The sequence below is a fragment of the Schistocerca piceifrons genome, chromosome 8, assembly GCF_021461385.2.
Source record: "Schistocerca piceifrons isolate TAMUIC-IGC-003096 chromosome 8, iqSchPice1.1, whole genome shotgun sequence".
Taxonomy (NCBI): Eukaryota; Metazoa; Arthropoda; class Insecta; order Orthoptera; family Acrididae; genus Schistocerca; species Schistocerca piceifrons.
Genome location: NC_060145.1, coordinates 312625223 through 312638556, shown reverse-complemented (window position 1 = coordinate 312638556; position 13334 = coordinate 312625223). Strand labels below are relative to the sequence as shown.

Sequence of the window (13334 nt, the reverse complement as noted above, 5' to 3'; positions counted from 1 at the left end):
ATGTACTTGATGAACATTGCCTACCAACTCTGCTGTACAGACTTTCTTGTGGGCATGACCAGTAACCAGCTGTCAACCCTTATGAAAGAGGCTGCCAAACTGTGGCCAGGGAATAATTTGATCACCCAGTGACACACTGTCTCACTGATCACGACACAGTCTACATCAATGGGTGATTCATAACCCATGCCACCAGAATCATTGATCCCAACAACAGCTTTTCTGAACCAAGTTGATGAGAACTGTCCTTTTAAAACATCCTCTGGTCACATAATCTCCCTATGTCTCTAACCCTTATTCCCACCCTCATCAGCTTCTTAAGCCTCAGTACTTTACTCTGGCTCAGTTCAGAATTATTTATAGGGTTTATCATTTAGACCCTTAATTCCCTTAACTCAGAGGTTGTCAAATTACAACACTTTGACTACATACAACCTGAGTCTAGTATTCATGCAGTCCATGTTTCTCAGACATATTTTATAATAATATGCATCTAGCAACTAGCCGCCTGATCCAGTAACGTCAACTAACAATAAGAGCTTCTTAAGAGTCTAGTTTCCTGTTCAGTAACAAATAAAAATACTTACCGAGACAGTCATATTCTAAAATGTGCTCAATTTTAATTGAGCACAGGTGAAATCAGTTGTGAGCTAAGCAAAGTTGGCTGCTTACAACAGGGGCCACTGAGTGATTAGGAGATCGAGGGGGGCAGCATATTTCATTGTTTGTCTTCCAGAACTGACAACTGATGGGCATGTATGACTTGCACTGAACAGCTGCTATGGCACAAATTTTGTCAATTTAATATTGATTCATGAATGCACATTATAGAGATGGTCCTCTCCAAATGTGGTATGTACTTGCAGCAAGGAATATGAAATTAAATTAAGGCTCTTGTAATACAGCACAATGAGTAGAAGAAAAATTACATTTAAAACAATTTGTAAATATTTGTGATTGTGCCTGATACTGCATTTAAGTATAAGTACAAGTACAATTACTGTTGTTTATCAGTTAGTCATATGCTAACAGAACAACACATCAACAGGCAATTAAAGTGTCACAACTTTGATGTTAATGCGGGTGGCAGCAATCTGAAACAGAGAAAACTTGACACGACATATTCTGAATGGGCCAACTTTTAACAATCAGAACTTGAGGGCCAGCAGCTAACTTATCATAGTAATTGGGGCTCGTAACATACTAATTTATGTAGTTTGCCAATTAATAATAAGACTGGTACATACATGGCCTGAGGAGCTGCCCCACAATGACAGTGTTGGCTCTTGAGCAAGAAAGTTTGATGACTACTGCCTTAACTTCATTCTCTACATGCATCACAACCCCCATTTCCACTACCTTCCTCCCTCACCAGTATCAGCTTCTTCCCGTCATTCCTCTGCTCTGACTCCTCATATTAGTCTGATTTACAGGTGTATGAGCCTGTGACTCTTTATCCACTGTTCTCTCTTCCTCTTCCTCTATTCTATCCTGCTGCCATCCTTTTCACCCCAAGTGCAAAACATTTCTAACCCTACCTGTATGACAGCAAGTGCTCTTCTTGTCCCTTACTGACCTAGATCTCACTGCCCCTTCACTTCTCCCCTCCTTTCTCCTCCTCGTTCATTTATCCATTAGACATGGGCTCAAATTGAATAGTTCACCGAAATTTATTTTATATGTCACAATTAGTACTACTTAATATGCTGAATTTGTGTACTACACCTCTTTCCTCGCTGCAGCAGCTTCCAGCTTGTTCATAAGATCATCCAAACGTGCCTGCCTTTCAAGATTGTATGGAGGCAAGGTATTAAAGAAGGTGTTTGCTGAGATATTATACACATCCCCTCCTCCATTCAGACCACTACCTCCCAATGACAGACCACTGGTAACAGGTTGGATTCTGCAAAGGGACTTTGCCAGTTGTGACAAACTGTAAAATTATTATTATTATTATTATTATTATTATAATAGAATGGCATATTCAGAATAGATATAACATATTTTACAACGTTTTAAACACTAAATGCACAATGTAGGTAACAAGTTTCTGTGAATAAAACAATCTCCTCTTAGGATAAACTTACGAGGTGTGGAATGGGTAGGAGATGGGTGGGTGGGTGGGTGGGGGGGGGGGGGGGATGATGATGGAGAGGAGATAAAGAATAATGACACTTATCAAAATAATGGATCCAAATATCCCTCAAAACTTTAAACTCATGTCAAATTGTAACACTGATTATATGCATGCTGTTTGTTTTACTTGTTACAGAGGGGGGGGGGGGGGTCTTTTATGTTATAAAATGAATGTCATATTCACCCGTTTGTATCAAAAGGAAAATTCACATGAGGAAACTATAAGATTACAAATGGTTCAAATGGCTCTGAGCACTATGGGACTTAACTTCTGAGGCCATTAGTCCCCTAGAACTTAGAACTAGTTAAACCTAACTAACCTAAGGACATCACACACATCCATGTCCGAGGCAGGATTCGAACCTGCGACCGTAGCGGTCTCGCGGTTCCAAACTGCAGCGCCTGGAACCGCACGGCCACTTCGGCTGGCTATAAGATTACAAAGACAGATAATAACTGGCCATTTCTAACATTCAAGAGACAAAATCCCAGTACTGCCAATTTATACATTTAGACAGCGGGCAGATCCAATCTCACTTGATGTTCCATCTTGATTTGACCATGAGGACACACTTCCTATACAAGAGAAAAAGCAGTTGACTAGGTAACATTTCCATCTTGTTCCTGTGTTTGACCTTGTAATTATATTTGCAGAGATTTCTTGTTCTGGTGTGGTAAAAATCAATTTTTATTGCAAGCAAATTTGAAGTGTACAAGCACATTCTAGAGGCTGTTCGCATCGAACACAATGTATGCCAAGTAACCCAAGTTCTATGGACACTCATAGTCCACGAATATCCTGTCACCAAACTAACAGATCTGTTCTTGTCCGATTGCACAGTCGAATAAATCATCATAAAGACAGAGTAGAGATTCTGATAATGTCACCAAATTATTCTCATCATGAGGCTACAATAAGAATGTGTTGTCACATCTCCATAATACCATCAGTTTAAAACTGCATAAACAATGGCTCTCTCTTCAAAATCTACTAGGGATGAAAGTAAGCTATCCATGCAAACACTGTCAATATGACAAACTGCCTATCTGCTTCTGTCTCAGGTTATTCGGCCAACGTTCGTCTGATGATTTTACTGATTTTTCACCAGCATGAGTGGCTGGCATTGTCAAAGCTTCACCCTCCATTGCCAGTGGTGAACTGTCAATATGATCAAAATACTTATTGTTACAAAAAAAATTAAGTTAGCTCATGTGTGAATAATGAAGGCAAGTCTGATCCACACTTGCTGCCAATCAGCAACGAGGAATCAACAAGCAGTACTTCAAAAGTTACATTGTATGACTGTTAAAGGAGTACTAATTTTAGAAGAATTACAATTCAGTATTAAGAGCAGAGAAAAGGCGCAGGCTCCTTTTTCAGCCAGTACTGATGGAGTTACATATTGTACCGCATGAAAAATTGTAGAAATTTTGAATCAAAACTGTAGCGTACGCTAAATAATGTAAAAATGAACATCATAAAGTACCCAGTTATGGGAGTTCTAGTCACGAAGCGATAGCTGTATAAGGTGTCAAGAACCTGCCCCAAGAATTTATCCACCTATGAGAAGCATAAAGAGAAAGTGGCAATAAGTACTTACAAACTCATTTCACCATCCAGGAAAGTACTCAACAAGAAGAGCAACAAGGCTGTATCCTCACCAGTCTAAGGTTAAATATGGTCAGGATAAGGTAGATCATCAAGAGAAATGGAATTAAGATAGTGTTCAAGCTTTCATTAAAAATCTATCTTCTGAGGACAATGGTAAACAATGTGAGATCTGGAGTCACAGCGATATGTTGAGTAGGACGGGTGCTCTGTACAGCAGTGCTAGAGGAAGTAATATGTTGTCCAATGCCTCTTTGTATGTACATCTTAGAATTTAACAGTAACCTTCTCTGTGATACACAGTACCTCTCTTGTAGCAGTGGCTATTGGAGTTTATTGAACACCTCATCTCTCACACTTATTAAACGATTCTGTGACAAAAGTGCCATTCTTCAATGGCTCTTCTCTACCTCTTCTGTTATGGGAGTTCGTAAGTGTCCCAGACTGGTGAACAGTACTCAAAAATTAGTTAAACAGGTGTTCATAAGCCATTTCTTTCATGGATGAATCCTTAAAATTTCTCCAATAACCCTCAGCCTAGCATCTGCTTTTGCTACAATTTGTTTTATACAGTTATTCCATTTTAGAGTGGTTCCTCCAGCATATTTTACAGTTATTATTTGCAGTGGCTTTTCACCAATAACATAATAAAAGATTAATGGATCTCTTCACCTATTTATGTGGAGTATGTTATATTTTTCTACAGTCAGGGTCAACTGTCAGTCCCTGCACTAATCTTCGATACTCTGCAGGTCATTCTACATTTGCTACACTCTCGCAATAGACAACAGCATTGTCTACAAAAAACTTCATTCAGCTTCCACCATTATCCATCAGATCATTTACACAAATTGTAAATGATTACGGCCTTATAACTCCCTTGGGGCACCTCCAGAAATTACCTCTACGTCAGTTCATTCCATCCCTTTAAAAATAATGTATTGAGTCCTCTCTCTCAGAAAGTTCTGTATTCAGTCACTAATCTGCTCCAACACTTGGTTAGCTCACATTCTGTCCACTAAATGGCAGTGTGGAGCTTTATCGAATGCCTTCTGGAAGCCAAGAGTGGGCACCTTTGTCTACAGTGCTCTGGATTTCATGAACAAACTGACTGATCTGTGTTTTTTTTTTCAAAATCTCTGTTTATGGGCTATGTGTTAGATTCTACAGAATCAACTTTTTTTCTACAGAAATATTATATGTGTGAGCACAGAACAGGATCCCTAATTCTACAACAGAGTGACATCAGCAATATAGGCCTATAATTACATTCAACGGATTGATGATCCTTCTTCACAACAGAATTTTCCCAATCAGTCAATCAATCAATCAATGCCCGTCATTGTTTTCGAATCATCTACTGCTAGAAGGGGAGCAAGTTCTTTTGCATAATCTCTGTACAATCTCAGAAATGTCTCACCTGTTCAAAATGTCTATCAAGCAGTTTAGCTGATTTTCTACTCCTCTGCAACTCATCTCAATATCTGACATTTTAGTGTTTGTTTGATGGTTGAAAGGAGAAACCATATTATGATCTTCCACAATGAAACAATTTCAGATTACTGAATTCATTATTTCAGTCTCCTCTCTGACATCTTCAATTTTGGGGCCATTATGGTCACTGAGTGACAGAAGAGATAATTTCACATGCAAACGTATCACTGCTCCGAACGCTCCACAACAAAGCATAAACTTATTTACAGTTGCCGATAAGTGTGGAGTACACACTTAATCCAGTATCAAGCCTTGCTGGCAGCCCATTTAAATGTTGTTGGCCAAATCATACAAAAATATGTTCTGCTGGGACTAGCAGCCTGCCTCCTGTTGCCAGAGTCTTAAAGAAAGGGAAGCTGGTAGTTGAAGTGGCAAACATAAAAGACCAAGTTGTTTCACTCAGACTGTAGACATTACTGATGTCATGAATAGCAGCATGTTTACACAAAGACAGTGTTCAGAACCACAAAGCACTCAGCAATTACCACTAGAGAAAATTTAAATGAATGTTAAATCATGTTTCTTTGTATATATCGATTTTTGCTGTACCTCATAAAGAATAAATTGTGTCGCAAATAATACTGAATGGAATAAAAATTTGCTAATTATTGGCAATATATAAAATGCAAACAATGCTAAATGGTCACAACAGTGAATCATTGCAAAGAAGATAGTTACAGCAAGAAATTCAATACTTTTTCTTAGGTTTCATTAGCAGTATCTTTGTCTTGAGTTCTCTCTTTGACACAGTAAATAATTTCCAAAGCTTTTTTGGTCTGTTGAGACACCTTCACCTCTCTACTATATTTGACCACTCACTGTTTCACCAGAATGTCATTTATTCTATCTGTGACTACTAATTTCTGTCATGGTAAAACTATTTCAATGAGTAAATCTTTACAGAACATTTTCAACCAGAAAGTGTTGTTCCTGTAGTATTTGCCCTTTCCAACAGAGTACCACTAGATTATTAGTATCAACTTTCAGCACACTCTTTTTAGCTTGAACGAAACTTGCAGCTTACTCCAAATGAAAGATTCCAGCAAGTTACGCATCTCCAAACATACAGCGTAAAGTTCTGCCACCAGTCATCTCCTTTACAGTATATTACTCCTGGCCTATCAGACGCAATTTGCTTGTTACTGGTTCTTGCCAAAATGATCGCATTGAATATCTCCACATAGTAGTTACATGTTCTGATATTTCATGTCCATGGCCAGAGTCAGTAATGAATAAACAAACATGAAGCACTCACTCAATCTGCAGATTACATTTCTGAACTCTTGAGACAATTTAGTCTTACGCTAGTGACAGAGAACTGCTTTTGTACTTCTGACAGTTCTTACTCAATAAATTATTCAGTCTAAAAAAATGGACACTCCAGGTGGGAATATCAACAGTGTAGTAAAACACAGATTGCTACTTTCGGTAAAGATGACAAGTTAAGATGCAGACTTGCACAATTAAAAGACTCTTACACAAAGCTTCCAGCCACAGCCTCTATCAGAAAAAGAGAAACACACACCATTCATTCACACAAGCAAGTACACACACACACACACACACACACACACACACACACACACACACACACACGACCTCCAACTCCGGCTGCTCAGCCATAAATACGTATCAACAACCCCTTCGCAACCATCCCAAAGTGGTGTTCCACTGCCCACAGAGTCTATAAAATATCCAAGCTGCCAGAGTTGGTGGTCATGTGTGCTTGATGTGTGCTAGCTTGTGTGAATATATGGTATGCGTTTCTCTTTTTCCGATGAAGGTTGTGGCCGAAAGCTTTATGCACGTACCTTTCAATTGCGCCTGTCTGCAACTTAATGTTGTCATTTTTACAGTAAGTAGCAATCTACATTTTCCTAAATTCTTCAATCTGTTTTATATCCATATTTACTTCTATGATGATATATATTACTCCAGACTGATCCCTATGTCTTTTTACCAATGATTGATACTTGTGAATGAAAACTATAAAATAAGGTATCATACGTATGAGTACAGATATTGTGCAGAACTGTTAATTTATTTTCATTTGGTGAATGTAAGGAGACAAATGAAATATTCTTTTAATTTTTATTCTACGCTGAGAATCTGTGTTAGAATATTATAGTTGACAGAAACCACTGATAAGTTCGATGATTCGCACGTTTAACATCAATATCTGGTTTGCTAATACCTTCTCTATAAAGGTAGTTAGAACTATGGTACTGAGTTTATTAACAACCACAAAGTCAGGGAAGAAGTCCGGCACAGCCTTCCACAAATATAAAAAGGTAATGAAAAACTGCATTAAGGTGTACAACATCCAACAGAACACCTCACTTTGTTAGACTGTTTATTTATCTCATACTTAACCAAATCATATTGCTTAACTATCTCAGGTAATAACTCTCCTTTTAAATTTAGTATAGTGGATTTTAATTGTTGTATCTTTTTTACTTAATTAAGCCTTTTCCTGGTGTGAGCCAGCAATATGTTCCTCTAACTTATTGGCTTGTTGGTCTATGTTACCATCAGTTGTATCTAATCCGGCAATTAGTTCAGTAGTTAGCTGTCCTGCAGTAGCTTTCATCTCAGCAAGAACTTCTTCAAACTTAACACCTCAGGCACGGTCTTTAACATTTAATCCATTTTAGTTGTCAGTATTGGCATACAGTTTAAATAGTAATGCTTGAACATCACTTCCCTAATTAATAACAGTTACCAACTCATGCTTTGGGAATTACTTAAAATCAACTCAATTCTCTCTCAACATGCAGTATCACAGAAGTCAGAAAAAATAGAAGAAATTAAAACTGTTTTTGAGTAAGTACAGCTCACCTTGCCTTGCTACACAACACATTGGGTCATAATGTGGACTTCACCACGCAGGTTTAATGATGATGTGAAGAAGTTGCACAACTACCTCTCACAATGCAATGTCTCATAGTTATTGGACATCCACTGCAATTAGTCGCTGACTGGCATCAGCCACCGATCTTCCATTTCTTCATCTTAACAAAATTTATTTTATTGAATACAATGTTGTGACTTTTAATTGCATGTCATCATCAGTAATAAAATTATTTGTAATGACTGCTTTTTAGTGGATAGATTAACATGCGCCCTTCCTTTATTGAATGACTCTTTTGTCTGGCTTCCTGGGCGAATGACACTATTTCACAGAAATTCTTCATATAAAATAGGTTATTCCTCTTATATACTTTCTTATCATGTTTTGTTTAATATGTCTTGCTATTGTCACTCTTTGTGGTATACATTAGGCTAAATTACAAGGAGACCTTCCAACAATGCTCAAGATCAACTACAGAATTAAAGTCAAAAGAAGACATCATTTGTTTCTCATAGCTTATTTGTTCATTGATTGTTCATGTTTATATAATATTAACAATTCAGCAGATCTTCAAGGCGGGCCAGTGATCGCAAGAACTTCTATATTTGCATCCGAGCAGGTATTCCCTCTCAAAGATGCTGCTATCGCCATTCCATGATGAATACGCACAATCCTCATTGCCCCTCAACATGGCTAGTTACATGCCTTCTTTATACAGAGTGTACATAAAGTCCAGGAACACTCAATTATTTATTGCACAAGAACCAAATATTGTACAGATATCATAAATATGTCATCTTGAAGAGAAACCTTGAAAGGTTTTTTTTTTTTCATGTATACCATCACCAGCGTAGTTTGGTAATTTGCCAACAGTCAGCGCTAGTCGCAAACATGGTGAGTTCAGGTGTGAAGCGAGCTTTCTGTGTGTAGGAATTTGACAAAAACAAGTGTGCTACAGCTGTTCAACGGATGTTTAGAACCAAGTATGGTAAGAAGACACCAACAAGGAAGACCATTTACCACTGGCACAACAAATTCGTAATGACTGGTTGCTTAATGGACGTCCCAGTGTGAGTGAAGTGAATGTGGGGCGTGTACGAGAGACATTCAGAAGGAGTCCAAAGAAATCGGTGTGTCATGCATACTGTGAACTCGAAATGGCTCCAATGACAGTGTGGAAAGTCCTGCGACAGAAGCTGTCTACAAAATCATTCAAATTGGAGCTAATGCAGACGCTCAGCGATGACGAGAAAGACGAGTGTTTTGAGTTTTGTTCACAGTTGCAACAATTGAATGAGGATGGGAGTGGCACTGTTGATGGCTTAATTTTTAGTGACGACGCCACTTTTCACACTAATGGCAAAGTGAACAGGCATAATTGTTGAATATGGGGTACAAAGGATCCACACAAATTCATTGAATTTGAGCAGGATTCCCCAAAAGTTTTTTTGTGCCCTGTCATGTCGAAAACTTTACGGGCCACTCTTCTTTGTCGAAAGCACTGTCACTGGATAGTCCTACTTGGACATTTTGCAGCAATGGTTGATGCCACAAATGCAATCGGACTCTCTGTTCATCTTACAGCAGGATGGGGCTCTACCCCATTTTCAACACGAAGTTCGTGGATCGCATCGATGAATCAGCCGTGCTACAGAAGGAGACAGCTGTTTCAGGCAATGGCCTTCCTGATGACCAGATATCACTCCGTGTGACTTTTCTGTGGGGAGGGGGAGACACATCAAAGATCTGGTGTATGTACCGCCTCTACCAAGTGATGTGGCCGAGCTCCAGGAGAGAATACGGGAAGCCACTGCCACAGTCGACGATGCCACGCTGGGACGCGTACGGCAAGAATTCAATTACCGTACTGACGTCTGCTGGGTCACTCACGGTTTGCATATCGAATGTTTGTTTGAAAAATGCTGTCAGAGTTTCTCTTCAAAATGCAATATGTATGAGATCTATACAATGTTTAGTTCTTGTGCAATAAATAATTGAAAGTGTTCCAGGACTTTATGTAGTCCCTGTATTTGGTACCTTACCTTCCAACATTTTAGCTGTATATTGATACGACATTAAAAATAGTACGATGATAAAGAACATACAGCAATTTCATTTTGCAGGAGTAAAAATAGAAACCAAACAAATTTCATTTTGCAGGAGTAAAAATAGAAACCAAACAAATTTCATTTCTGCAGTTAGAACTGAAACAAATAATCAAAATTTAAGGAAAATTTAATGAAAAGAAAGCAACTGCATAAAGTATAAAGACAGTCACCAACCAGTCTCTCGTAAATGCAGGTGAAGCAACAAGGTTGAAAATTCTCCGACGAATATCTTCGGATGCAGAGGAAAGAGCCAGTGCCAATATCATATGTACAGATGTGGGCTCCAGCATACCCGAAGCAGCTGTGAGCCACCTGCCATCAAACTGTGCCAATCTTACTGTAAGCTCGAGCACAGACAGAACAGTTTTTGTCACACGTTCATCATAATAATAGTGAGGACGATCTTCAGGGGTGACTAAGGGACGAATCTGCTGCTGAACCTGAAAAAACAAAAATTGACAAAACGAAACAAAGCAAAAGGAGGGAACTAAATATTAAAATCGTGTGATTATTATGTGCATTGGAGCACACACAAAAAGAAGACTGAACTTCCATGAAGACATAAGGCAATACTGACAACATACTGTAGGAAGCAAGAAGTCATTACTGACTATATTATACAATATTATTTCATGCATGTCATTACCATACACACATCTGATGCTGCACACTGAAGTAGAAAACAACATTAACACTCATCAACCTTCAGCAATGACCTAGTATCATTTATAAACATTATTATTAAACTCACACTGATATAATTAAACGTGTGCATCATAGTTTCAAAATATCTTGGTACATTAGACAGCTATTTAATACATATCCAAACTGACCAATTAGCTGAAAATCATTTTTCAAATAAAACAAATAGATAAGATTATGGTTAGAAAATTGAAATAAAACATCTCGTTCGTGGAGCGAAAATTACCTACACCGAAAAGTCCGGTGCCTGCATCAGTTTTGGTTTTACTTCTTGACTGGAAGGGATGAGTTGTTGCATAGTATATAAAGACTTAATGTAAAATATTTAATGGGAGCTCTATACAGAAAGGATCTCAAGCCATAGTAAAAAACGTAGTTGAAGCTGCATAGAGAAAATGCACAAAACCATGCCTACTTTTTAATCTGGAAACAAAGGACAGTCATTATGTTATGTCTATATTGACACACTCAAGAATTAGAAACAGCAGAATATTATTCTTATAATTCAGGCAGTCTCAAAATAAAATCTAATGATGTGATACAAAAGCTTTTTACCATCACACAAAAACTATATTTATGAAATATTACAGAAAGAATGAAACACTGACACCTATAAAAACAGCTGCATACTGCACATAGAAACTCTGAACAAATGGCATGTCTGCGGGGCAAATTTGCCGAATAAGGCAACCGGGGTTATATCTGGTGGGTAATGTCATACAGTTTTAAAAATGAATCACAATATATAGCTTTTTTAACAGTAACACTGTTTTAGACTTGCCATTTCCTTTTTCACAAAACCAGTCTCATCATATTTTTATCCACTACTGTTTCAAGAATTATTCAACTATGAATATTCCTCACATGGACTTCAGGAGCCTAAGCAAAAGCTCAGGTGACTAAACTCTTTGTGCTTATAATCCCATGACAGTAGCAATGCAGAATTTTATCGCACATTGCTGCTGTCCCGTTCCTGGTATTTGTAGTGTGTTTGTAGTCAAATGAATTAAAAAAGTTACTGTCTACCGCAGACTTGTGTTTTAAAATTTCTGTTTGGTGGCTCTGATTTTCATGCTGTCTACATATACACTTACATCTTCACACTGCAATTCACACTTAAGGATTTGGCAGAGGGTTCAGAGAATCACTTTCACACTGTTTCACTAGTATTTCTCTCATGACTAGTACATGGAAAAAATGGATCCTTAAATCTTTCTGTGAAAGCTCTAATTTCTTGTATTTTATAATAATTGTCATTTCTCCCTATGTAGGTGGGTCTCTGCAACATATTTTGGCATTAGGAGGATAAAGCTGGTGCCTGTAATTTCATGAAAAGTTCTAGCCACAATGAGGGACATCTTTGTTTCAATGATTGCCATCCCATTTTGCTTATCACATACGTGATACACTCTCCCCCGTTTTGTGATTACACAAATACTGTTGTTCCTTTAACATTTTTGATGTCCTCTGTCAGTCCTCTCTGGTATGGATCCCTATCAAGTAGCAATATTATGGAACAGCAGAGGGCCTATAACCCTTCCTTGGGGAACCCAACATATAACTTTGGTTTCACTAGTTGTCTTCCCATTAATTACTACAAATTGTGACTTTTCTGACAGGAAATCACCAGCTGGACAGCTGAGACAACACCCTATAGGCATGCAGTCTGATTGAAAGCCACTTGTGAAGAATGGTGTCAATGGTGAAATCTATTAATATGTTATCAAAATGAGATCTCTTGTTGAGAGCACTCATTAGTTCACGTAAATAAAGGGCTGGTTATGTTTCAAAAGAATGATCTTTTCTGAACTTGTTGTATAGATCAAACGGGGTTGTGTCGAGTGAATAAGGAGGTTGTGGTAATGCTGCAATGCTCTTCAACCCCAAAACTGCCCAACAGGCAATGCAGTATGGGATATTGTGTTATTGTCATGCACCAACCAATTGTTAACAATGTGTGCATTTTGCCTTTGAATTCAACGTGTGTGCTTTCTTTGGTCTTGGCAACTCCTTTGTACCCCGTTCCAAACTTTGACATTTTGTCTTTGGATCATACTCTGAAAACAAACTTTGATCACCAGTGACAGCTCAGTTCAGTAATTCTGGGTTCAGTTCCACTTGTTCCAACACTTCAGCAACTGTAGTCCTCCACTGATCTTTTTGTCACTCTCCGAGATTTTTGGGAACCATTTCGGCAAAAAGTATTCTCATTCCCAGATCCTCAGTCAATATCAGGCACACTGTTTCCTAGTAAATGTTCAGTTCATCTGCACCATTTTCAGTGTTAATCTTGAATCAGCTCGCACAAGTTCACTCAACTTGCCTGCATTGTTATCTGTTCCTGTTGTCGATGGTCGTCCACTAGTGTTCATGTTCTACACTAATTCTGCCTTCAGAAAACATTTTGTGCCAACAAAACAAGTGTGCCCTTGAT

The 13334-nt window shown here is 38.2% G+C and overlaps 1 protein-coding gene across 1 annotated transcript in view; it reads right to left on the bottom strand.

The window, feature by feature from the left end:
* The window catches only part of LOC124711790, a 170201-nt gene that overhangs the window by 59673 nt on the left and 97194 nt on the right, over positions 1-13334 (bottom strand). Inside the window, exons 7-8 of the mRNA XM_047242009.1 lie at positions 10373-10638; positions 1726-1933 (exon numbers count right to left, since the gene is read on the bottom strand). Coding sequence (XP_047097965.1) covers positions 1726-1933; positions 10373-10638 — 474 coding nt within the window. The remainder of the gene's footprint in view (positions 1-1725; positions 1934-10372; positions 10639-13334) is intronic.